Source organism: Rhinolophus sinicus, linkage group LG15 (genome assembly GCF_036562045.2).
Source record: "Rhinolophus sinicus isolate RSC01 linkage group LG15, ASM3656204v1, whole genome shotgun sequence".
In the NCBI taxonomy this organism is placed as follows: Eukaryota; Metazoa; Chordata; class Mammalia; order Chiroptera; family Rhinolophidae; genus Rhinolophus; species Rhinolophus sinicus.
Window position 1 is genome coordinate 39,446,939 of NC_133764.1, and position 25,129 is coordinate 39,472,067.

Here is a 25,129-nt window from a genome sequence, read left to right on the forward strand (position 1 = left end):
CTTCCACCCAGAAGACTTCATGGCAGCATTTAGGGCCCCAGCTGCTGGGCTTCTCGACAGCAAAGGCCGTGGGGACCCAGTATCAGCTGCACAAGGATGTTGGCCGTGTCCCTTTCTGAGCTCATGGTGGGCGGGGTGCTGCCTAGTTGGTGGAATCGGGGTGGCCTGGGGACCACTTGCCCCAGAGAAGGTCTGTGACGTCCCCATGTGCCTCCCAGTAAATGGTCCAAATGTGAGTTCTCAGAGCTTGTCATTCCCACGTCTGCAAATGTAGCCGCAAGAGGCTATGTTTTAAGTGGTCACAGAATTTGGGTGTCACATACGCGTTCACCACGCACACTGAGACGGAGGTGAGGCAGCAAAACACTAGTTATTAAGAGAGGCAATAAGACAGACAGAATAAGGCAAAGACAAAGAGCAGCAGCGAGTTCTCACCACCCGAAGAGGGTTTCCAAGGCGCTGGGGAACCGAGACAGCATCTTGGCTTCAGGTGTGTCCGGCGAGTGTCCCCTTCGGAGAGTTTCGACTGGGGCTCCCCCAGGACACTCATTTTATAGGTTTTTCTTTCCCAATTGATTACCAGTCAGGAAAGAATGCCAGGCCATAGTGATTATAATCAGCAAGTATGGGGACAATGAATCACAAGTTTCAGGGTAATTATCTAGGGTAGAAGGCGGGGGACATGATTCCGGCAGTTTCACAATGTGCATGAGGTGACTGTGGCCACAGGGCAACCTACATGATCCTATTCATGTGTTCCACCTGTGGGTCAGCTATTGTTCAACCAGGGGGGCTGGCGAGGCCTCCCCGAGTTTACTCCTGCTGACGGGGGGTCAGTGTCCGGGTGCCACGCGGACAGAGCGTTCCCCTGACACAGTGGAGGCACAAAGGGGCACCTAACTCACATTATATTTACTTTACAACAAATAGCACCAGGTCCTCTCCAGATGGTACAACCTAGACAGAAGTGACAAGCAAGGGACGGTCACAAAGCTGAGGTTTCTAAAGTGGACACGTTGACTTTGAAGGCTGCTGACCCCATAGTGTCACAGGCCAGGCAGCTTGTGACAAGTGTAGATCAGGAGGCTGACACAGACCCCACAGACTGCTGGCACAGGAAGGGGTCCCCCTGTCAGAAGCTTCACACAGAGCTGGGTCTCGAGTCTTTTGGAGCTGGCGTAAAAGGTTGGGGTGACCACGTGTGGTCAGTGCACGGCCTTTGCTGCACCCACTGACGTCTGGCCTGCTCTCAGCATGAGCTGGGCCACAGGACCTAGGGGGCCCTGGTTCTGACTGGGCCCCGCCTCAAGCCGTCTCAAGAGTGAAACTTGACCCTGGGACCCTGTTGTGGGCTCTGGAACAGGGGAGACCATGGTCTTTGTGAAGGTCCCTGGATGAGATGGATGCAGGAGGGCCAATTGTGATAAACGTGGGCTCATTGTCTCGGTTCTTAGGTCCCAGCCAGGCCCCGGGAGTGGGTTCTGTCCAGTGTGGGTTAATCAGCGTCACATGGGGAAGACAGCTTACTAGCCATGACCTTCGGTCCGTCCACTCGGTGGAATACGATGGACAGCAGCTGACTTCCGGGGCACTTTGGGCCCGTCTGTATACACTTGCCATCCCCCCTTTTAGGGAGATGGGGTTCCTCTCTCCGTCATACGTGGGCAGAAGGCGTGTTCAGCTCACACAGGCAAGGCCAGTGAGAGTTACGTTAAAGCTAGAGAGCGAGAATCAACCTCAGCAAGCTTGGCAAAGGCCATGGTTTCTTTCGTCCTTCCATGATAGAGCATCAGATGGGGAACGTCCCAGGGTGATTCCTCCCACCTTCTATCTCCCTGTTTCCTTCTGGTTTTATCTCCCTTCCCCCGCCACCTCCATCTCCTGTTCCCTCTAGTTTACGCTCCTTCCCCTCCCTTATAAACCTGTTTTCTCCCCAGGCCTGACCAACGTGCTGGGCTCCCTCTTCTCTTCCTACCCGGTCACCGGCAGCTTTGGACGGTGAGTGACACCTTCCTTCTCTGTGCCTCTGGGGAGCTACCCCTCGTTGGGCCCTGCCCACGTCCCGACACTGTTTCAGTCTCTTCTGGGTTACAAGTCTGCCCATTCGGGCCGCCTGTGGTCCTTGGTCAGCTGGTCCGGCACCAGTGGGGCAGCAGGAGGGGCTTGCCCTGCTTTCCTTCAGCATCTCATTGGTTTTCTTCATGCTTATATATGGCGCTGCAGATGAATACTAAAACGTTCCAAGGGCATCGGGTACTCCCAAGGTCATGGTGCCAGGGCTAATCCCCAAGGCGGGTAAGGGAGGAGAGACCACAGGTCTGCCTGAAGAAGGGGTGTGGGTCAGCGCAGGCTCCGTGGTGGCCTGGCCGTAGGGTCTTCTGTGAGGCAGGAGGGCAGGACTGGAGGTGACCTGTGGGGAAGGGAGAAAAGGAGGCATCTGGCAGCGCTGGCCAGGGGCCGAGTCCCCAGAACCGCTGACCCAGCCTGTCTGACATCCCCAAACCACCGCGTCTGAGGGACACAGGACACACTGGCCCACCTCCCTGCAGCTCGGGGTCCCTGTCTGTAAAATGGGAATCGTATCAGGCCTACCTCAGAGTTCTGTAGAGGACGAAATGAAAAGCACGTAGGACGATGCTGGGGACGTGGTGCTATGTTAATGTTTGAAATAAAACCTCTGCCCATTTTTTCAATTTAACTTTCCACACGTTCTTGTCTTGTTGGCATAACTAGATCGCAAGCCTATTCCGTTAAGAACATGTTTTCTGTACCCCCAGAGTCTATACAGTACCTTGCATGTAGAGGGCACTAAAAAAACTGTGTGACTGTTTAACTAATGAATGAAATTTCTGCCTGACTCCACAGAAGTGAACGGTGGCTTAGGAGAAAGCTTTCCATGGGGTGTACAGACAGACAGGCTTTACTTCCCGAGGCAATACAGTTGGCACAAGGTTAGGGGTTATTAAGAGGTGCGTACGAGGCCGAGTCCTGCACGGATGGAGTCACATCGCAGCTCCTTTGTGGTCTTCTTGGTGGCAAAGGGCCAGTTCTTCAGCCGACAAAGCCTTCCTGGCATTTGGTCTGAGTGCAGTTTTCTGAACAGGCCATGCAAGAAAGGAACGTTGAAAAATAAGCCAAATTAACTTCCAGTTCCAGCACCGAGACAGCCCTGTTTGGACGTTGGTGTTTCTCCCTTCAGTCCTACAGATGTACATATACGTGTGTGCGCGCGCACGCATATGTGATGTGTGGTCAAACAATACGGTGAATATGTAAACAAAAAAGTTTATTACAGTAAAAGATACATTGTCATTACTCCCCCTCAGTAAAACCCCCCCTCGCTTCAAACACATCCCATCGTTTTTGCCACTTTCTGAAGCAGTTCTGGAAGTCTTCTTTCGTGTCTTTAGTTGCACTGTGATGGCTGCCTCGATGTCCTGAATCGACTCAAAACATTTACCTTTCATGGTCATTTTGACTTTGGGGAAGAGCCAGAAGTCACACGGTGCCAGATCCGGTGAATAAGGTGGATGAGGACACACCATAATGTTTTTATTTGACAGAAATTTCTGTGCCAGAAGCGATGTGTGACATGGAGCCTTTCCATTGTGATCACATAATACAGTGAATGCTGCTGCCGAGTGCCATCCAAGGGAAAGGCAGGGATCTTCGTACGGGAAGCAGCACATCAAATCTTAGTAACAGTGAGTGACAAGTTTCACTTGTTCAGTGCATTCAGTCAGGTGTGAGCTACGGTTGAGAGAAGGTGTGTTTTAAAGTGTGCCGTAAATCATTCTCCACCATGACAACGCTCCGTGTCACGCATCGCTTCTGGTACTGCAATTTCTGTCAAATAAAAACACGGTGTGTCCTCATCCACTTTATTTGCTGGGTTTGGCATCATGCGATTTCTGGCTCTTCCTGAAAGTCAAAATGATTCAGGACATGAGGCAGCCACGACAGCACAACTAAAGACACTCATGAAAGAGGACTTCCAGAACCGCTTCAGAAAGTGGCAAGAATGATGGGATAAGTGTGTTCAAAGTGAGGGGGAGTATTCTGAGGGGGATTAATGGCAATGTGTCTCTTACTATAATAAATTTGTTTAGACATTCACCATATTATTTGATCACACCTTGTATGTGTTAGGTGGGATTCCCCATACTTGACAGCATTCTCAGCATGTTTCCAAAAAATAATCCCCTCCATCATCATTTCTGAGGACAGTGGGAACCCCATTGTAGGAAGTGTATCATTTTGCCGGATCTGCTGTCATAGAACACAGACAGGGCAGCTTCAGCCGCAGACATTTGTTTCCTCACAGTCGGAGGCTAGGAGCCCAAGATCAGGGTTGTGTTCTCCTGCGGCCTCTCTCCTCGGCCTGCAGACGGCCGCCTTCTGGCTGTCCCCACGGGGTCTTTCCTCCGTGTGTGCGTCCTCGTGTCTGATCTCCTTTTCTATAAGGACACCAGGCAGGTGAGATGAGGGTCCAACCTAAGAGCCTTGTCTTAACTTAGTCATTCTTTAAAGGCCCTGTCCCCAAATAGTCACATCCTGAGGTGCTGGAGGTTAGGGCTTCAACATAAGGATTTTGGGTGTGGGGTGGGGAATACAGTTCGCCCATGACGGAGATGATTCAACAACCCTGTTGGATGTTTGGATCGACGACCAGGCCTCTCAGATGTGCTGATGGGTGGTTTCAGGTTTATTGTGAAGGCCTGGGAAGTCCCCCTCTGCTGATAGGACCCTGAAGCCCCTTTGTGTTCCTGAGCCACATGCTGATGTGGGTGGGACCCGATGTCCCCTCTGGTGCCCTGGGACGCCCCTGCCCTGGAAGGCCAGCACAGCGGTATGGACCACGCCTCTCCTGCTCTCTCAACCACTGACCTGTCTCGGTGTTGCTTTCCAGGACGGCCGTGAATGCCCAGTCGGGGGTGTGCACCCCAGCGGGGGGCCTGCTGACGGGTGAGCACCCCACCCACACACTGTGCCCCCCTTGTGCCTTGGTGCCATGAGCTGGGGCAAAGGAGGGGGGACCTTGGTGCAGTCGGCTCTGGCACCCGGCTGTGTCCCCCAGTGCAGGGCCAGGCCCCCCAGGCAGATTCCTCACTCGCTGGGTGGGAGTCGCTGGGTGGGTGACAGGGCCCTGATGTCCCCGGTGCGCCGCCCCCACAGGGGTCCTGGTGCTGCTGTCGCTGGACTACCTGACCTCGCTCTTCTACTACATCCCCAAGGCCGCCCTGGCGGCGGTCATCATCACGGCCGTGATCCCGCTGTTCGACACCAAGATCGTCAGGACGCTCTGGCGTGTGAAGAGTGCGTATTTCCTCATCTGTCAGCGTGGAGTCATCGATTGTCCCCCACTGCCTTCCCGTAGCCCTGGGAGGTGGCACTGCGGTGCCCTGGTCAGGGCTGCCGGGAACGGGGCCGGCCCTCCCCTTTCCCACCTGGCACCTTCCGGGGAGGGACGGGGGCATCGGGAAAGGGATGGCCAGCGGGGACCATGTAACAGCCCCGCTGTGTCTACCAGTCACAGTGGCTCAAGGACTCCCTGGACCAGCAGTGCCCTGACTGGACAAGTTTTTGTTCCCTTTTGTTCATCGAAGCGGTGAAGGGATTTGCCTCGCTTATCTGGCTTTTCTGGTCAGCCCCCCTGCAAGTTGCCCAGTGGAAGGAGCGGTGACTTTATCCCATGCGTGTTACATGCCACGGCCTTCGTAGGTCACTGCAGCCCTTCTTTGAACAGCCCCGTGCTGCTGGCCCTCTGTGCCGAGGCCCAGGGAAGATGAGGGCCTGTCTGAGGTGCGGGGGTTCAGATCCAGGACTGACCCCCAACCCACCCACTTTGCCCCAGGACACCTCCTCCTGCAACTCAGAGAAGCCACGAGTCTCATCTGAGGAGTCCCCCGTGGTCTGGGATGGGGGGTTCCTGTGGTCTCTCGGCTCCCCACTTCTCAGGGCTCCCCACTTGGGGCCCTGTCCCCAAGTCCCTTCTGCCTTGGTCCCTGTGGGCCTCCTCCCAGAGGGCAGGGAGCTGGGGCCCTGCCAGGTGGGTCTCAGGGACCCTCAGCTCAGGCAGGGGGGTATTTCCTGCCCCTGACACATCCCTGAGCAGGTGTGGCCCCCAGCAGCAGCAGTGCTTGAGTCCCTGGGTCCCCAGACAGGTCCCTGGGGCTGCTTAAGGCCCTTGGCAGCTTTGCTCATTACGTGGAAAGCCACGAGTCGTCTGCTGGCTGTCAGGGAGTGCAGCTCGCAGGGCCGGCCCCTCAGCCAGTCCCCCTTTCTCCCAGGGCTGGACTTGCTGCCACTCTTCGTGACGTTCCTGCTGTGCTTCTGGGAGGTCCAGTATGGCATCCTGGCCGGGACCCTGGTGTCCGTGCTGATTCTCCTGCACTCCGCAGCCAGACCCAATGTGCAGGTACCACCTCATCCGGGCTCCCCGGCAGGCGCCACGGGCCTCAGACCCAGAGGATGAAGGGGGCACTGGGCAGGACCCTCGGCTCTGCATCTTGAGCTTCTGGTGTGATTGTGGCCTGTGGCACTGCCAAGTGACTGTTCACTGGTGGACGGGAGTCACCCTCTTGTTATAAACCAGAGCCCTTCCTCTGCATAGGGGGTACCATGGTGGGGGAGGGCTTGTGCCAGCTCTGCACCCTCACTCCCTCCAAGCCTGGCAGAGCTGCCCCATTTGACTTGCCTCCAGGACTCACTGGCATCGCCCCTCCCACTGTCCCCAGGTATCCGAGGGTCCGGTGCTGGTCCTGCAGCCAGCCAGCGGCCTACACTTCCCCGCAGTTGAGACCCTCCGGGAGGCGATACTGAACCAGGCTCTGGGAGGTACGTGGGCCGGGGCCGGGGGGGCTGTGGCCACTGCTGAGCTCCCCGCCACCCTCTCTGCACCCAGTCTCTGCTCCTGCAGGACCACAAGGCACAGCCTGCCTCAGTGGTCGGAGTCTGGGAGGTCTGGGGGCGTCTCAGCAATGTCCCCTGTGGCCAGGTCGGCCCCTCTCATCCAACTGGGTGCCCACTGTCTGTGTGCAGCAAGGGTGGCTCTTGCCCAACATTTGCCCCAAGGACATAGTCCTTCTTCTGGGGGTTGATATTTTGGGAGAAAAGGGGCCTGTGCTCCCTCTGAAGGAAACTTGCTGCTGTTTTGGGTCCTCTGGCCCCTCCCCACGGGGGGCTGGAGCTCTCGCTGGCCTCGCTCTGCCCCGTGCCTCTGCCCAGGGTGACCGACACGCCTGTCTCTGCAGTGTCCCCCCCACGCTGCGCGGTCCTGGAGTGCAGCCACGTCTGCAGCATCGATTACACGGTGGTGCTGGGGCTCGGGGAGCTCCTGGGAGACTTCCAGAGGCGGGGCGTCACCCTCGCCTTCGTCGGCCTGCAGGTGGGTGTTCCAACACAGGTGGCACTTGTCACTCAAACCAGCCCGGGAGGTCAGAGTTATCATCATCTCCATGTTGAGACCAGGGTGCTGAGGCCCAGAGAACCGGAGTGACCTGCCCAAGGTCACACAGCCGGGATGGCGGCCTGGCTTCGGCCTCAGGGCATCTGGCTGCAGAGCTGTGTGCGTAACCGGTGCATTCGTGTCGTCTTCACAGGGCACTCATGTTTGTGTGCTTTGGAGAGTATTTATTGAAACGATATTTCTCTTCCAACATTTTCTGAGACCTGCTCTTCTGTCCGTTTCCCTGGGTGGAGGAGAAGTGGTACCTACCCAGAGACTGATCGAGCCTGTGATGAGGGCAGTGGGGCTGGGGGACCACGTGCCTCAGCAGGAGCCTCCCTCCTGGAATTAACACGTGTCTGTCCCTCAGGTCCCTGTTCTCCGCGTCCTGCTGTCCGCTGACCTGAAGGGCGTCCAGTACTTCTCCACCCTGGAGGAAGCAGGTGGGTACAGGCAGTCACTGGAGAGAGGGCGGAGACAGCCTGTGTGTCTATACCCTGCAGGGTCAGCATGGCGGACAGAGCCCTGGGGAACCGAGGGTCGGGCGCTCAAGTCCCAAAGTGGGGCACGTGAGGATGGTGGGTGGGCAGTGCGCACGGTGTCAGGGGCCCCTCTGGTGCTGGGGTTTTAATTTTTAGGGGTGTGCATGTCTTTAGTTGAGGTTCAGCTCACATACAGTGAAATGCACAGAGCTTAAATGTCAGTTTGGGTTTGGATAGATGGATCCAGCTGGTGTCCACCAATCAGGATATAGAATGTTTCCATCATTCCAGAAAGTTCCTCATCCCCTGTCCAGTGACCCCACGAGCGGTGGCCTCTGTTCTATTTCCTCCGCCATAGTTAGCGCTGCCTCTTCTAGAACTTCATACAGATGGGGTCACAGGACTCTCTGTTCCGGCTTCTTCAGCTCAGCATGGTGTCTGAGACTCACCCATGTTGTTGCTGGAAGCAGCTCGGATGCCGACCCGCACAGGTGGGTGAGCAAACGGTGTCCCAGCCACAGGATGGAGCCCACCCAGCCATCACACAGGTTCACTGTGGCACGGAAAGGGGTGCGCTGCTCACAGGGACGTGGCTGAAACCTGGCCCTGGGCTGGGGATGCAGCCTGGGGATCATAGCTTTCTGTGCACCAGGACCCTGACATTCCAGCCTGGCATCTTCACATCCTGTGAGTTGAGCTGTCTTCACTTCCGCTTTTTTAGTGCTTTGTCTCCCCACCTTGTCTTTTCTGCAGAGAAATACCTGAGTCCGGAGCCGGGGCCCCCGCCCTACAACATCAGGGATGATTCTGTCCCGGAACAAAAAGTCGCCCTGTTGAAGGCCTGACTGGGCCACCGGTGGGCACACAGAGTTGGGACTGTCTCACAGAAGGTCCTTGTCATTGTGAAGCCGGATGCCGCCTTGTAAATGCGCTGGCCTGAGGGTCTGAGAAAGCCGGAGCAGGTGACCCCGGGGAGGGAGGAGGAAACTGGGCACCGAGACCCACAGGTGGGCCTCCCTGGCTTCCTTCAGGATGACTGAAAAGTTGCCTCCCTACTATTCTGGGGCACAAGACCTCTTCTTAAGAATGGTTTGGAGAGAGGTTTCTAGAATGACAGACTACGGGAGAAAGGAATGAGCAGGGACTTCAGCCTGGTCTGGAGCCAGGGGGTGGAGTGGGTGAGGGAGGTAGGGGGGTGTGGGGTGGGGTCCTCGCAGCCCAACACCTTCCTGGATTATGGGGAGGGGGAAGTGGGGCCGTGGTCGCAGAGGTGGGTTCCAATCCTGATGGCGGCATCTGTGCTGTTTTGGGAAGAAAACCAAGGTGTGCCAAACGACTCAGTGTCTGCTAAAAATGGTTTTGTTTTTTGTGTTTTTTAAACTAAGAAAGTCATAGCTTTGGTGTTTCTGTAAAAGTCAGAAATGGCTTATTGTAAAAACTGCAGGAGACCATTCCCCCAGGCCATCTGGGTGTGTGTTGCCCCCAGGCCCCTCCCTCCAGTACGTGTATGTGCCTGTATGTTAGCATGTGGTGTGTGTTCAGTCTCATGTCAGTGGGATCACGTCATCCATGGTGCTCTGTAACCCGCATTTCCATGCAGTCATTACTGTGAATTATTTATTGTGATAATAAATAGAGAAGACATGACTTTTTGTGGCTGCCTGGTGTTTTGTTCTGTGCATGTGGCTAACTAGTGGGTCTCTGCACATGGATGCAGGCTTTAAATTTCACCTCAGCCTTTACAGGTAAACCCCTGCACATGTCACTCCAAGAAGGGCTGTGCTCCTGGACTGGCTTCGAGAAAGGACTCACTGCACACCAGGGCCCACCAGGGTCCCCACTGAGCCACTTCTGCCTGGCGCCCCAGCCCTTGTTTGAGCACGGGGAGGGTACAGGCCGCCCCTGAGACTTGAGTCTTTTCCAGATTCCTGGCCCCTGTCTTCTGGTCTTTCTCCTTCCAGGCCTCTGACCAACCAGCTGAACCATTCACCCCGCCTGAGTCTGCATGTCCTTACCCCAGGCAGGTTCTCTTTCTGCACGAAGTGAGCGTGTCCTGAGGCTCTGCCCGCGGGGCCACCCCTGTCCGGGGCCTAGGGGAGCAGCCGTCTAGTTGTGGTCTGTGCCCACCCGTTCTCAAACCGAGAGCTCATCCCATTCATGGAGCTGGGCAGATGCACCCTCTGGCAGGACCTTAGCACTCAGCCTCATCTACGACGGCACACCCTCTGCGACTTAGCAGTTCTGCCTCTGGGACCCGCGCTTACAAAACTGCTCGTCTCCCGGGAAGCAGGCCCAGGGATGTTTGTCACTACCTCGTTAGTAAGTTTAGAAAATGGAAGCGACCGACATATTTCTCTACTTGAGAAGTCCCAAGACTTCTCTACTTGGGAAAGTCTTAACCACAGAACACGCAAACCGTTCACAGCCTGGCAGGAGTTGAGAATTTGGTGTCAAGATGCAAGGTGGGTTGTACCATCTTCCCTCGTCAGTCAGACATGCCCTGTGAGCCGTGGTCTATAAGCCAGGGGCCCATGTGACTGTGGATGATATGGTTCATTAAACTCTCACCCATTGGCTGGTGTGGTGCTCACAGCTGACCAACGAGGTGATGTCACCGACACACGGCGTTTCTCAGCCTCCCTGTACTGAGTATGGGCCGTGTGGCTGACAGCGAGTCAGTGGTGTCTGCTGTGAGTTGCACTGTCCTGCCCCCCCCCCCTAATTCATATGCTCAGTCCTAACCCCCAGGACCTCAGAATGGGACTTTATGTGGAACTGGGGTCCTTGCAGATGTCATCAGTTAAGACAAGGTCATACTGGGGTAGGGTGGCCCCAATCCATTGACTGGTGTCCTTATGAAAAGGGGGATTTGGACACAGACAGGCATTTGGGAAGCAGGCCTGTAAAGTCAAAGGCAGAGATGGGGTGACGCTCCCACAAGATGAGGAACATCAGAGATTGCCAGCCAACCACCAGAAGCCAGGAGGCAGCCAAAGAACGGATTCTTCCTCCCAGTCTGCAGCCCTCAGAAGGTGCCAACCTGACCCACACGGTCCAACTCTGGCCTTCAGGACTGTGAGACAGTAAATGTCTGTTGTTGAAGCCCCCTGGTGCGTGCTACTTTGTGACAGCAACCCCGACAAGCTCATGCAGTAATTGAGGACTGCTGTGCCATTTCTAAACCTGGCCTCTTAATGAAACCCTCCATGCTCGCCCCTCCAAGCTTTTAGTCCCTTTCTGGCCGGCTGACACAGAGGTGACTTACTGCTGCCCTTGGAAGCCACATCCTGAGAATGGCAGTTGGGTCAGCTGGAATGGAGGAGGACACTTGCCCCTGTACACCGGCCAGCACTGTCACGTAGGCCAGAAGCTTGCTCTGAATGTACCCTTGTTATAGCAGCTGGCGAAGCCCTGGCTACACAGGTGACGATCTGGAACAGAATCTTCTGACAAAAAGGCCATACAAGCCACACATGGGAGCCCCAGGGAGCTGTTTCTAGGAGCCTTGATTGAAAAGGGGAGAAGAGACAAGTGAAATTAATGTACGTAACTCATTCAACATATTAACCCCAAATACTATCTTTTTCACATGTAATCTAACATAAAACTTACTGATGAGATATTTTCCATTATTTTTTATTTTTTGGTACCAAATCTTTGAAATCTGGTGTGAACTGTACACTCACAGCACATCCCAGTTTGGACCAGCTCAGTGCCACCTGTGTCTGGTGGCTGCCGTATCTGACCACCCAGGTGTAGAATGTTCAAATCTAACATGGGAAGTGACACGTTTCTCTGAGCTTATGCCTGAATGTGTCTCCACTGGAACGTGGCAGGGAGTTGTGAGAAGCTCGGAAAGGTGCGACATTTGAGCCCCGCTGTCCTGATTTCCCTACAGGTGACGCTGGGCCAATTGTCTGTCTGCTGCTCCAGTTCCGCACCCTCAAGGGGGTGTTGCTTGGGGTAAAGGAGAAGGGGAAGTGTAGTTGCTGCTGTTGTGAACGGGAACTGCTCACATTAAATTTTCCCCCTTCTCACCCCACCTTCTGTCCTGCATGAACTGAACATCTGAGACCCATCAGGCAGCTGACCCGCAAGGTCTGGCTTCACTCAAAAGCATGTCTTCATGGACGTCGCCCCGGCAGGAAGCTGCATGGAGCAGAACACTGATGATGGAGGCCGGGAGCGTGGGGAGGGACTTAGGACTTGGCTGCAATGTCAGCAGCACGGTCCGCCCATGCCCCAGAATGCAACGGGGCGGGGATGCCCTGTGACTGCTCTGTCATGCCCGCCCTGCAGCTTGAAGCTGCCCCGAACCAGTGAGTGCCCTTGGTGCCACCAGCGCCGTGAGGCGGCAGCTGCTGGCCTGTGGCCATGTCCCTGCAGGCCCCATGTCCGGAGAGGCCTCGTGGGCAGGGGAGGCAGGGCGTGTCCTGCTGGCTGACCTCACTGTTGGTGCTGGGTGGAGCAGGGACCGCTTCTTTCTTTAAAAAAACATCTGCCAGGCACAGGGCAGTTAGTTCACTTCACTAACCTGGAAGTGAACAGCAAACCTGTTTCTGACTGAGCGTGATGATTTTTGTAAAATGTTTTGTGTAGATCCATCTACCCTTTGTAAATTCAGTTACTTGGCTTTGTAAATTCAGTCTGTTCCCCCGACCCCATTTATAATAATGTTAATTCTCTGGAAGGACCTGAGTTTTCCCAAATCATGTGAATCTTTGTGTGACACCCAAGCCTCCCCGTGGAGCTGGTGCCTATAGTGGGTTGAGTTCCGTCCCCCAAAATCATGTTGAGTTCTTGACCCTGGTACCTGTGAACATGACCTTATTGAGAAATAGGGTCTTTGCAGATGTATTAGGTTGGTGCAAAAGGAATTACGGTGTAAAAGGTTAAAAATTGCAAACACCGCAATGCCTTTTGCACCAACTTAATGATTAAAGTTCAGATGAGGCCATTCGGGATCAGGGTGGGCCCCTCAATCCTACGCTGGCGTCCTTAAAAGAAGAGAAGATGGAGACGTGGGCAGGACACCGGGAGCCACAAGGTCACGCAGATGCTTCCTCCTCCACTCCGCCCATCCTCCCTGCCTAAATAAGAAGGAACCACGGTTCTTCCTTAAGGGCTGTTCTGTCTGCTGGCCAGCATCCCCACGTGGGTGCCCCAACTCTGCACCCACACAGGACGTGTTAGGCTCCCATTGTTTTAATCTGGGAACATCTGACTCTGGGACAGTGTTTACTCCATGGGGTCAAGAGAGCAGGATCCACAGTCAAGAATACCCAGGCCCAGGACCGGCCCGGTGGCTCAGGCGGTTAGAGCTCCGTGCTCCTAACTCCGAAGGCTGCCGGTTCGATTCCCACATGGCCCAGTGGGCTCTCAACCACAAGGTTGCCAGTTCAATTCCTTGAGTCCTGCAAGGGATGGTGGGCAGCGCCCCCTGCAACTAAGATTGAACACGGCACCTTGAGCTGAGCTGCCGCTGAGCTCCCAGATGGCTCCGTTGGTTGGAGCACGTCCTCTCAACCACAAGGTTGCCGATTCGACTCTCACAAGGGATGGTGGGTTGCGCCCCCTGCAACTAGCAACGGCAACTGGACCTGGAGCTGAGCTGTGCCCTCCACAGCTAAGACTGAAAGGACAACAACTTGAAGCTGAACGGCACCCTCCACAACTAAGATTGAAAGGACAATAAGTTGACTTGGAAAAAAGTCCTGGAAGTACTCACTGTTCCCCAATAAAGTACATACCCTTCCCAATAAAATCTTAAAAAAAAAAAAAGAATACCCAGGCCCAGAAATCGGGCTCCCACAGCCAAAACTAGTCCCCACGTGAGTGAGTGAACTGAACGTCCCATTCATGTAGACGCATCCCCATTCTGTGGGGAAGCCTGCAGCCAAGATCAGCGAGGAAGGAGCTGGTAAGTGGGTGCAATTGTAGCTGGGGACTCCAGGCCCTGGGTGTTGACATGGCTCAGAATAAGTGGGGGCCTTCTGTGCCGCCTGCCTGGTCACACAGCCCTGCTCTAAGATGGCTGGGCGCCCCGATCTGGCCTGGGCCATGGAACCCTGCCTCCTGGCAGTGGCCCTGTGCCTCCCTCACAGGGCCTCTTGTTCTTAGCCTCCCACTGCACTGACACTCCCTGCTAAGTGGGCGTCCCTGGTGGCCCCTCGCTGTGTCCTGTCCAAGAACATCCTGCCAGCAGGGACCCCAGGATTCTTCAGACATGTAGATGAGGACTCAGGCTGGCCAATGAACTGTGTTTGGAACCCCACGGAGAATCCACTCTAAGAACACTGATGATTGCAATGACAAGATCAAGGGAATTTCAGATGATCCAACATCCACAGGACCAGGAAGACATCCCATGCCAGATTTGGCAGGGTGGAAGGTGTGGCTCGGTTGAGGGGCTCCTTTGCTGATGTCACACAACTGACCCAGGGAATAGGGACCGGGCAGGCTTGCCCCAGGCCGACCTTCCACCGGAACCGGGCCCTTTAAGAACACTGGGCCAAGAGGAGCTGTCCAGACTCAAGCCTGCAGCATCCACAGCACCATCTTTATAGAGACAGAGTTAGAGATGGCGTCAAGTCCTCTGGCTTCATTGTCCCCTCCTTCTGTCCTCCCATGACCCATCCTCCTTCTCCTCCAAGTCTGCTCTGCCTGCTCCTGGCTCAGCCCCACACCCTAAACCGCAGCTGCCATTGTCTTTGTATTTTGTTATTTTCAATGACATCCGACCATATGTTACATTTATATGTTACACTATTTTTTATTATTATTTTAAAACACTATGTGTGTATTTCAATGTACACATTTATCACCAGGGGAGGAAGGTCTCTGTGACTATACAGGACGTCTTTGTTTTGTCTTTATTTGGTGTGCCCACGAGTTTTGACTTGGTTCTCTGGGTTGCTGACCGTCCTTATAGTTTAGCCGTCCTGTCAACGGGGCCACTTACCACCAGGTTCTCGGCACCCGGAGGCGGAGTGTCCACAGCCTCTCCTTTCTTCGGAACACTTGGTGGTTCGTATTTGCACCTATCAAAACAGGATGTCCCCGCTGACCACGCCACGTGGTGACTTAGGAAGTAGGACGTCACGGCCGCCTTCTCTGAACAGGCTTCCTGTCTGGTGGTTGTGTGAGTGTCTCTGGTGCCTCTCTAACGTCCACGCCTGGACATGCATCTTACAGCCACAGGTCGGGTTAGCCTACCTACTCTGCTGGCCCCTCAATGACTCCCTGCTACTTTGGGAAAGGCCTAGAGTTCTGATGTGCACACGGGTGAGGGCTCCCTGCCGGACAGGCATAGGATCCAACACGATGGCATCGGCGTTGGAGAGAAGAAAGCTTTTATTGTGAAGATGACCGGCAAGGAGACAGAAGGCAGGGCTCAAACCTGTCTCCGGATCCAGGGTTTGATTTTAAGGGGTTTCAGCACCGGGTCTTCCTGGACAGCGGACCTCTCACATCTGAAAGGGTCCCAGCACTCAGGTTCCCGTCATGTTCTGGTCCTGTGGTTCTATGGGGGGAACAGTTAAGGGTTCATAAGTGCCCCTCATGGGTGGTGTTCACAAGAGTTACAAGTGGTGTTTCCAAGTGTTTCTTGTAAGTGGGGTAAACGATGGTTTCGGATCTTGTTAAAAACAGGATAGGATTGGTTTGAACTGGTTCTGCAGTTACACAGACAGGTTCCACAAGCTGTCACTGCCCCTCAGAGCACACACAGGAGGTGCTACTCAGCCTGGACAGGGTCTGGTTTTTGGCCTGTGCTACACTAGACACAGCTGAGCTCTGTGGGTGTCCGTCGAAAGCCACCAGGTGGCAGTGGCGGTTTGGGGCAGGGTTGGGCTCTCCCTTCACTTGCTGTGCCCACAGAGGAATCCCCCCGTGGAGTGTATTTGAGTGCTGGGTTCTAGCAGGACAGTGGTGGATGTGGCCCCAGATGGACTAGGCAGTACTAGGTGGTGCATTGGGGTTCGTGCCTGTGCAGGCTGCCAGCATACACCAGGTAACTTTCGGTGACCCGTGCTGAGTGCCCCCGAAGCACTTCCCGGGGCTCAGACATTGCTGCTCGGATGGAATAGCCAGAAGACATCCTGCAAGGGGCTGCCACATGGGAGGGGCACCCCAAGAAGGACCGAGCTTGCTGTTTGTATCCCAGTGGAAGGACAATGTGACTGGACTGTGTGGGCAAGGAGAGGGTCGGAGAGGTGGGCGGGGCCGGTACCCAGCCTTTTTAAGCAATAGTACTCGTCCTGTCCTTTGCAGCAGCACAGGGGCTGGTGCCGGAGGGCTTCCCTCCAGCGCCTTCAGGCTGTGCTGGTTGGGAGGGGAGAGGGACAGTGAGGAGCAACTCAGAATAAACATCAAGCACTTTGCTTGGGGCCTGGAACTTCAGCAGTTGCTGTTATCATCATCATTATTATTGAATTCGCCAGCAGCCGGAGGATGCAGGACTACTTATGAGTCCACAGATGAAGGCACTGAGGCCTGCGGCAGGGCAGGGTCACGCAGACCGAGACCTGGGTGGCCTCTTGGTTATCAGTGACCAAGGAGCCCTGAGTGTGGGCTGCAAGACTCCACTGTCATCGTCACTGTGGTCACTTAATCCGCACCAGGCCCTGATGCCATGGGGCTGGTGACCTCCACTTTGCACCCAAGTGCCCTGAAGCTTGGCTAAGTGACCTGCCTCATCTTTTCAGAGCCACTCCCCGCTGGCTGCTGGCTCAGCAAGGTCGTGGACGGCGTACAAGGCACTGGGCACTGGGTTGGGGGACCCGCGCGCATCACCACCCTGGTCACCAAGGGTGCGCGACTCGCCCCACGGTACCGGGAGGGATCGAGGAGACCCGGGTGCGGACACGGCCCGGCCCGAGTCCGGGCTCCCGCACACCACGCCCCGCGAACCGCCGCTGGACGCGCCGCCTCGGGCGCCGGTCCACTGGGGGGCGCCAACCCTCAGGGGAATTCCGGCCACACCCGCGCGGATCGTGCTGCGCCGGGAGAGGCAAGAGAAGGGGCGGGGCCCGGACCCAAGAAACGAAACCGCGTGGGCCCGCGCAACATGGTCGTGGGGGTCACTGCAGGTGCGAGCCGGCTGACTGGGCACGGAATCCCACGGGGCGGGGCGCGGGGCCGGATGCGGAGTCTTGCGGGTTCTGGTCCGCCGGGCCCATGAGTGCGGGTCACCTGGGTGGGTGCGAGGGTGGCCCACAGGTCGGGATCCCAGGGATGCGGTGTCAGCGGCCCCCGCGGTGGGGTCCGGGTCGCGACGGGCCCCAGAATCGCGCGGGGGAGTGGCGCCTGCGTCGGGATGCTGCATCCGGCCGCCGTCCCCTTCGGGACGCCTTTTCCTGCGGCGCCAGGTTTCGGTTTCGCCGCTTCCAGATCCAGCCCGCGAGCAGCGCTCATTCCGGGGGCCTCAGCGACACTTCAGGAGGTCCAGCCGCAGGCGCGGGGAACCCCCGGACCGGGAAGCGTGGGGCGTGGGCTTAAACGCCGGAAAGGGTCTTCGGCAAGGCTGATAGTAGCCGGGACGGCCAGACGTGGGCTCCAGCTAGGAGTCCTTCGCTTTCACTAACTGTCACAACGGAAAAGTGTTGTTTGGAAAAGATGCCCTGTCACAGTAACTTTTTAGGAGAATGGCATCACTGTCCACATCACCGCATTCCCCAGAGCGCAGGGTCCTTCCCTCTTTCCAGGGACTCATAGCCAGGTTGGCACCTGTCCAGGTGATGGCCTTGAGAGCCAGGAAGGGGACGCAGAATGAGGGAGTGCAGAGATGGTGGGGGCCACCAGCCCCAGACCCACTCCAGCCCTGGACCTACTCCAGTGCCTGGTTTTCCTGGGTGGTGGTTGTGAGGATGGGCTTTGAGTTTTGGTGAGGTTCAGTGGATGGGAAAAAGTCAGGAAGCTGATTAAATAGAGAATTTCTGCCCTTAGGGCCCTGGTGCAGGTGAGACTTCAGTGAGGATTGCTGAGCCCTGCTGTGAGCTTCCTGGTCTGTGGGGAAGCTGAGCTTTGGAAAGAAGGAAGGTAACTAAGGGAAAAAGAGGGGCCTGGGCTGTGGTGGGGAAGGACAGGTGAACCGCACCCACACAGAGTGCCCTCCCTTCCTCCCCCCACCCCCGCCTGGCACTGCCCTGCCCCCTGGAGCTCACCATCTGGTGGAGACCAAGCCAGTTGTGGCAGAAGGGAAGCCATGTCACAGACAGTGAGAGGGGGAGCCTGGGGCTGGCAGCAGGGTGGGAGCAGGGAGTATGCAGCCTGAGGGCCCCCTGGGTGCCCTCCTAGCTGACACAGGAGCTGGCTTGGCCACTGCTGCGGCAGAGTTCTTGGATCCTAAGCCAGCAGAAAGGGTGGCAGGTGGGCAGTGGATCTCTGTCCTCTTAGAGCAGGGGTACCTGTCTCCACTCTCACCCTGGATGCACTAAGGGGCCCCTGGAGGCTGGAGCTCCTTGGCTGAGTCTTGGCCTTGGCGCGGAGAAGCATACCCTGACCTTGGTTTGATGCTACCCGCACAGAAGGTGTTCTGCGGGCCAGATGGTCAAGGACAGGAGGGAGTGTGAGCCGGACTGAAAGCGACCCCTGGCCGTTAGTAGGAATCTTTGCCTGGTGGCCCTGCTAGCCCAGTGCTGCCCTCTGCAGGCTGGTCCCTGCACTGGGCTCTGACTCAGCCACTGGCGGCCGGCGTTTCGGCAGCGCTGTAAGAGCACCCCGTCCTGCATGCCTCACCTAATGTGTGTGTCACCTGTGAGCCCGGGGCTTTTGTCTCTGAGCTCCTTGCCCGGGGCCTGCAGCAGGCAGGCACCTTCATGCCAGGTCTTATCTCGGGGTTTTGCCCATGCTGTGTCTCTGTCGGGACCACTCTCCCCACCCCACCCCCAACCTCGCTCTAGTTCTCAGCCATCCCGGGCCCCCCAGTCTCAGCGGGTGGGGACATTTTTAGAATCACCGTGAGATGGAGAGCTCAGGAGGCTGGGAGGGCCGACCGGTGTGTGGGGGGGATGCAGGGGGAGGGACAGCAGAAAGGGAAGTGGGTGCTGGCGCTTCAGGGCACAGGCCCAGAGAGGGTTGGAGGGGGATGAGGCAGAGTTTTAGCCGCAGGGGAGGGGCTCCGGCTCAGTTTCGATTGAGCTGGGAGACCTGGGCCACTGTAATTTCACTTTCCCAGAAAATGAAACTGAAGCAGGGCTGTGGTCACATGACAGGTGGCTCAGGGTAGTATATAGTGGGCTGTTTCCTCTGGACTCTGCTTCCAGATCTGCAGGGGCACGCCAGCCTCCTCCCGCTCCCTGGAGCTATGGAGTGTCCTTCATGCCGGCATGTCTCCAGAGACGAAGCCCCCAAGTTCTGCAGCCAGTGTGCACAGAAGATGCCCCCGGTGGCACCCACACCAGGTAAGGCCTGAGGGGGCGCCGGGGGCACCGATGGGGCTGGGAGGCCAGTCAATCCAGTCCTACCTTCTTTCCCGGAAACGGAAACCGCTGCCGCAGACAGCCCAGGCCGGCAGAGTGAGGTCTCCTGTGGCTAAGGAACTCTTTCTAGAAGAAGCACCTTCCTTAGAACAGTTTTGTTAGGTCTTTTGCTGGAGGTACCTGTCACTTATGAAAAAGTTGCGATTTCATTTCTTGGAGAGAATTCAAGGTTCCCCTTCCCCCTTGGGGATGGGAAGTGTGGGCTAAGCTCAGATTTGCTGGAGGGTTTCAGAGGATGCTGCATGGAAGTGGCACCCCAGGCACAGTGGTGGGCGAGGGGTCCCCACTATATGCACAGGTCCCCTCCTGGCGAAGGATGGCCGGTCAGTGTCTGAGCTCGTGATGAATTCAGGCAGGCGTCACCTGCCGACTCCGTGGGTCCTTGATTCTCTTTGCATCGGACCTCAGACCGGTGCTTTCCTCCTCCCTCAGGCTGCATTTCTCTAGCTCTCTCGTGACCTCACCTGGTTCTGTGGTTTTAAATACCGCCCATACACTAGCAGTACCAGGTTAATCCTTTTGCCCCTGGGCCTGTCACCTAAACCCCCCTCCCCTGTGGCCTCCTTACCTGGGTGTCTGACAGCCCTCTCAGTTTCCCGTGTCTGAAGCCCAGCTCCTATCTCCCCCCCAAACCTGTACCCCCGCCCCGCCAGGCTCCTCACCTGCCCGACCAGGGCAACTCATCCTTCCAGTGCGCCAGCACCTGTTGTGGCTGCTCGCTCACGTGCCGTGCGCCGTGAAAGAATGCCCGAGTCAGGTAGTAACATAGAAGGAAGGTTTATCAAAGTAAGAGGAGGGTTGGCTGGGCAGAGTCTGCTGGAAACTACTGCAAACTACTGCGTCGAGTCTGTGTTGGGTCTCAAGTTTTATATTTTTTAACTAGGATGTAAACCACTTCTGCTGGGAGTGGGGGAGGGGGAAGGTGTGGTTACGCTGGTTATCACACCTTTATAGTTATGTAGATTTAAGTTGGAGCCAAGAGGGTGGATCCCATACAGATGCAAAACATGTCCGTCACAGGGCTGAAGTAAATAGACGTTGAAACTGGTCTGCATAGTAAATGTACAGCAAGCACAGCGCGAGAAACCTTTCAAAAAGTCCCAAGCTAAATTACACTTATTCGTTTGAATTACACCAGAGATCCAAATCCCAAAAAGAGGAGATTTAGTGCCACCATTACAATCCCCTGTCTTAATAGCACCTCCAGTCTCTCCCTTCCTTCACGCCCCGCATCCAGTCCCCAGAAGACCCTGCTGGCTGCCTGGTGAGAGCCTACCCAGGGAGTTGTTTCCCTCCCCCACCACTTCCCCGGGAGTAAAAGCTGCAAGGTCCTGCTACGGGAATGCTCCCTCCAGTGCCCTCTAACCTCCTCTCCTGCAGCCCCTCCCCCCAGCCCACGGGACTTTGTCTTTCCCGGACCACACTGGGCCTGCTCTGACCCCAGGGCCTTTGCACTTCCTGTTCCCTCTGCCTAGAACACACCTGTCCTCAGAGGGGTCAGCAAGAGCCTCTCCTTTACGCCTCACAGCCCTGCCTCATCACAAGTCCTGCCCTCCAACTCTCTCCCGACCCTCCGACCCTCCTTCCATCTTTACTCAGCTGTTTCTTTCCTCTCAAGGCCTACCCTGACCACTCCACTGAAAACTGCAACCTGCCCCTCCTCCCCCACCTGTTTGTTTGGCTTGTGGCTTCAGGAGAGAACTATGCTCTCTTGGTCACTGCTTTATTCCAGGCCCCTTGCACGGTGCCTGGCACACAGTAGGTGCTCGGTAAATAATTGCAGAATGAAGCAGAGAAGGTCTGTGAGACCCCGTGTGTGTTTTCTAAATGTGTGCGTGTGTGTGTGCAGTCAGAAAATGCCATCAGTAGCAGACCTCACTCAGGGCTGTGGCTAAGTTCTGAGGACGCACCTTGTGCTGGGGTGGAAGTGCCCGTCCTTCGGGCCATTTCTGCTGTGTTTATGCAAAGTGCTCACAGTGCAGATGCTGTGTTGGGCTCCATGGCAGCTGCTTTGTGTTGTTGATTTCTGTTTCATATTCTTTTGCGGCTCACCCTTCAGGGAGGAGCTCTGGCTGAGTCAGACCTGAGGGTTCCATCTTTTCTTTTGGAACACCTGGGACCTGAGAACCACAGAGCCACGTGCTCAGCTGGTGGTCAGCTGAGTCCTCTCCCATTGTTGATTCCTTGCTGTCCGGATACTAGATCATGGCTGAGCCCCAGGTGTCCAGGTGGAGCTTCCCACCAGCCAGGTGTAGGGACAGAGTCCCAGAGAGCAGTTTCCAGGCTCTCGGTCCCACGTGGAAAGGTGCTGGCTCAGTTATTAGATGGTCATCTGCTGTGGCTGGGTAGCCATCAGCTGTTACCAGTGAGCCATTAGCCACTAATATAATTGCCGTGGCTACACTGGTAAGTGGGTTGGTTGGGAGAGAAGCAGACAGTGGATTGCGGATCGTGTGGCTCCTGCTTCCTGTTTCTCCAACCCAGCCGCCAGCGAGAATGTAGTGGTGTGAACCCCCATCCATGGCTCCGTGGGTGTTCCTTTTTGGCTTCACCATGTTCTGTGTCCAGCCACTGAGAGCGGCAGAGGGACCAGACACCCTGCATGACACCAGGGCTCCCTGCCCTGAATCACTAGGACATTGTCATTCAGGGTATCAGGCGGGGTCTCTGGTCCCGCTCCCCACATAAGAACGCAGGATATGGTGAGGCCAAAAAGGAACACCCACGGAGCCATAGGTAGGGGAGTCATATACCACGCTGGCGGCTGGGTTGGAGACACAGGAAGCAGGAGCCACACTGTCCGCAACCTGCCGTCCTAACTGCAATCCCCTCTTGTTAGCCCAGCCACCATCTTCTTGCTAGCCCCCATTTGCTGCTAGCGTAGCCACGACAGTTATATGTGGCCAATGGCTCACTGGTTACAGCTGACAGCCAACTAGCCACAGCTGATGGCCATCTAATCACAGTTGATGGCCTTTTACTACCTGAATGAGCACCTTTCCACGTGAGGCCGAGAGCCTGGAAACTACACTCCTGGCTCTGTCCCCACAGACATCTCCCTGGATGGGGGGGCCGTGGAGGGAAGCAGCCTTTGGGGCCCCAGGAAATAAAATAAAACCAAATCTGCGATGTGCCCTGTGCTGTGCTAAGTATTGAGGGAGGAGCTATTGTGAACCTCCAGTTTACAGATGCCAAGTGCGAAGCACAGAGAGGGTAAGGAACTTGCCCACAGTCACACAGCGAGTCACGCAGCTGGAATCCTGGCCACTGGGTCCAGAGCCCATGTTCTGGGAGAAAGCCGTTGTGGGGGCAGAGCCCCAGAAAGTAGTTTACAGGCTCTCGGCCTCACGTGGAGGGGTGCTGGCTCGGGTAGTGGATGGCCATCAACTGTGGCTAGTGGCCGTCAGCTGTAACCATTGAGCCATTAGCCACTAATATAACTGCTGCGGCTACGAAGGAGAGCCGAGGAGAGTGAAAGAGAGTCGTCGGTGGGTTGCAGACAAAACGGACAGCAGGTCGCACGTCCAGTGAACCCAGCCTCCAGTGAGACCGTAGTGGTATGGCTCCCCTACCTGTGGCTCCGTGGGTGTTCCTTTTTGGCCTCACCATATCCTGCGTTCTTGTATGGGGAGCGGGAGCAGAGACCCTGCAGGCCTCCCTGCACGACAGCCGTGGTTGAAGTCTTGCTGACCTCACCATGGAGGGAGGAAAAGTGGGGTGCTGGTGGCACCCTACACCTGCTCAGGAGAGCTGCTCACCTGATCTGGGTGGACGAACAGCTCCAGCCTCTGTGTCTACTGGCCTGTAGTTGGGGGAAGGTGTTAAGTGTAGGCCTTAAGGGTTAAAATGAATTATTGTAACCAGGTAAACCAGGGTGGTCGATGTCTGGCAGCTGAGAGGAGAGTTGGAGGGGCAAACAGGAACCCCGGGTGCTTTGTCTGAGTCTGGGCTTCCGGAGAGTGGCCCCTTTGGGAAACACCTCTCTTAGAGGGTCTCCAGGAAAGCTCTCTGCCTCTTCCCCTCTTTTTGGGTTGTGCCAGGGGCTGCCAAGGCCACCAGAACAGGGACGAAAGAAACTCTGTCTGAGAACCTGGATGTGTGGCATTCTTACGAAATGCCATTGAGTCTCAGTGCACTTGCAGCATACCTTCCAGGGCTGCCAGTCCTGGCAGGCAGGGAGAGAGGCCACGGGGAGTGGGGGGAGGGGAGCCTCTCTCCTCCTATTCTAGGTTCTTCAGCTGGTCTAATAATCCAATTGACAGAGAACAGATTAACAGGAGACAAAACCAAATTTAATTTCATGCATACAGGGGCTCCATAAGAACAGGGGGGCCCAGAGAGGATCAGACAGTTTGAGGTCTATGCACCCCCCTGAGCTAAGGAGAAGGGGGTGGGGTCTGGGGTTTCAAAGGGAGGATGACAATTTGTAGGAAGATGGAAAGCACATGTTGGTAAACAGATGTTTGCTGGGCCGTGCCGAGACAGTGGGACCCAGACAGGACTTTGGTCTCCAGGCCCCACCCGGCTGTCCCAGTTTCCCAAACCAGCCCCATCTCTGTAAATGTGTCTGGTGACACTACTCAGCCTGGACCAGGCCCTCCGTCTGAAAATTCTCTTAGGCAGTGAAGGGACAGGTCAAAGCTCTTCCGGAGTCTTTTGTTGCTTAAAAATAATGGACTAAAATAATCCTCATGCCAAAAAGACGTGTTTGGCGGGGGCAAGATCCTGCTCTCCTCCAGCAGCTGTCCTCCTCTGCCAGCTCAGAGGCCACTCCAGGGCCACCAGGCCTTAGCAGAGCACGGTCACTCCCGGGCACACAATCCTGGCAGACCACTGTCACCTCGCAGCAGGGGTGACGGCTTGGAGAGCTGCTGAGGCCCGCTGGCTTCTGGGCTGCCCATGAGCACAGTGAGAAATGGGCAGGGCCATTGTCCTTGGGGCCGGGTCACTGTGGTGATCACTGCTGTGGGCGGGGCAGGCGCTGGGTCCTGGTCAGTCCGTGCAGGGTGCACAGTCGGCTGAACACCTGTGTGTTGAAAGGGGAGCCTCTCTGGTTTGGCCAGCCCCTGGCTACCACATGCTCCACCCCTAGGGGCCAGGGGTTTGGTGTGTGACCTCAGGAACACATCACTTCCTGCCTCCAGGCTTCTCTGCTTCATCACACTGGGCTGTGCCTGTTTACAGGAATAGAAAGTGAAACCAAGATACTGCTGGGGACTACTGGAGTTGTGGAGGGCGGTCCCCTTTCACCCTGGAGGCCTGGGGTGTCCCACTTACTGCAGGCTGTGCCAGGCGTGGCCGACATCTGTGGGGCCTGGAGAGGCCGCAATGCAGCTGCCCAGATGTGCCAGGACGCCGGGGTCTGGGGGGGCAGTCGGAGGCCCCTGGATAAAGTCGTGCAAGGAGGATGTGTGGAGAGTTCCAGGCCACCCCAGGCCTAGGTGGAGGGTGGCCAGCTTTGCCCAGGGTGATGTTGGGCTGGTTCTGAAGGTGGGGATGGAAAAAGGGGCACAGGTTAAACCTGACAAGCTCAGGGGACTGAAATAACCACAGAGGATGGCAGGAACATAAAAAATTTCATAACTAAGGTGGACCATAGCAGGAAGTCGCATCTTCAGCCTGAAGCTTCCTTCATAGTCAATCTGCACCTTAAGTGGGCCTGTCTATTGTCTTTTTGCACCTAAGGTGACATCCTTGGAATGTCAGTAATCCCTTTTTCC

General features: G+C 56.1%; 2 protein-coding genes and 1 long non-coding RNA gene across 7 annotated transcripts in view; 2 read left to right on the plus strand and 1 right to left on the minus strand.

Moving 5' to 3' along the window:
• Positions 1-9,576, plus strand: part of SLC26A11 (solute carrier family 26 member 11) — a 21,966-nt gene extending 12,390 nt beyond the window's left edge. Inside the window, exons 10-17 of the mRNA XM_074319921.1 lie at positions 1,938-1,998; positions 4,910-4,965; positions 5,176-5,316; positions 6,291-6,418; positions 6,738-6,837; positions 7,254-7,387; positions 7,818-7,890; positions 8,683-9,576. Coding sequence (XP_074176022.1) covers positions 1,938-1,998; positions 4,910-4,965; positions 5,176-5,316; positions 6,291-6,418; positions 6,738-6,837; positions 7,254-7,387; positions 7,818-7,890; positions 8,683-8,774 — 785 coding nt within the window. The 3' untranslated portion in view covers positions 8,775-9,576. The remainder of the gene's footprint in view (positions 1-1,937; positions 1,999-4,909; positions 4,966-5,175; positions 5,317-6,290; positions 6,419-6,737; positions 6,838-7,253; positions 7,388-7,817; positions 7,891-8,682) is intronic.
• A 5,688-nt stretch (positions 9,577-15,264) lies between these two features.
• Positions 15,265-17,260, minus strand: LOC141568790 (uncharacterized). The gene is made up of 2 exons (XR_012491977.1): positions 17,122-17,260; positions 15,265-15,451 (listed from the first exon to the last, which is right to left on the minus strand). It is a non-coding gene; the product is annotated as an uncharacterized LOC141568790 (long non-coding RNA).
• The window catches only part of RNF213 (ring finger protein 213), a 99,105-nt gene continuing 90,842 nt past the window's right edge, over positions 16,867-25,129 (plus strand). For 2 of the 5 annotated variants that reach the window (XM_019735541.2, XM_019735542.2), the window contains exons 1-3: positions 16,867-17,018; positions 17,875-17,967; positions 19,194-19,331. In XM_019735541.2, coding sequence (XP_019591100.2) covers positions 19,235-19,331 — 97 coding nt within the window. In that variant the 5' untranslated portion in view covers positions 16,867-17,018; positions 17,875-17,967; positions 19,194-19,234. Of the gene's footprint in view, positions 17,019-17,260; positions 17,372-17,503; positions 17,648-17,874; positions 17,968-18,606; positions 18,638-19,193; positions 19,332-25,129 lie in introns of those variants that run through there. The other 3 variants (XM_074319384.1, XM_074319385.1, XM_074319386.1) reach the window with 3 other exon arrangements.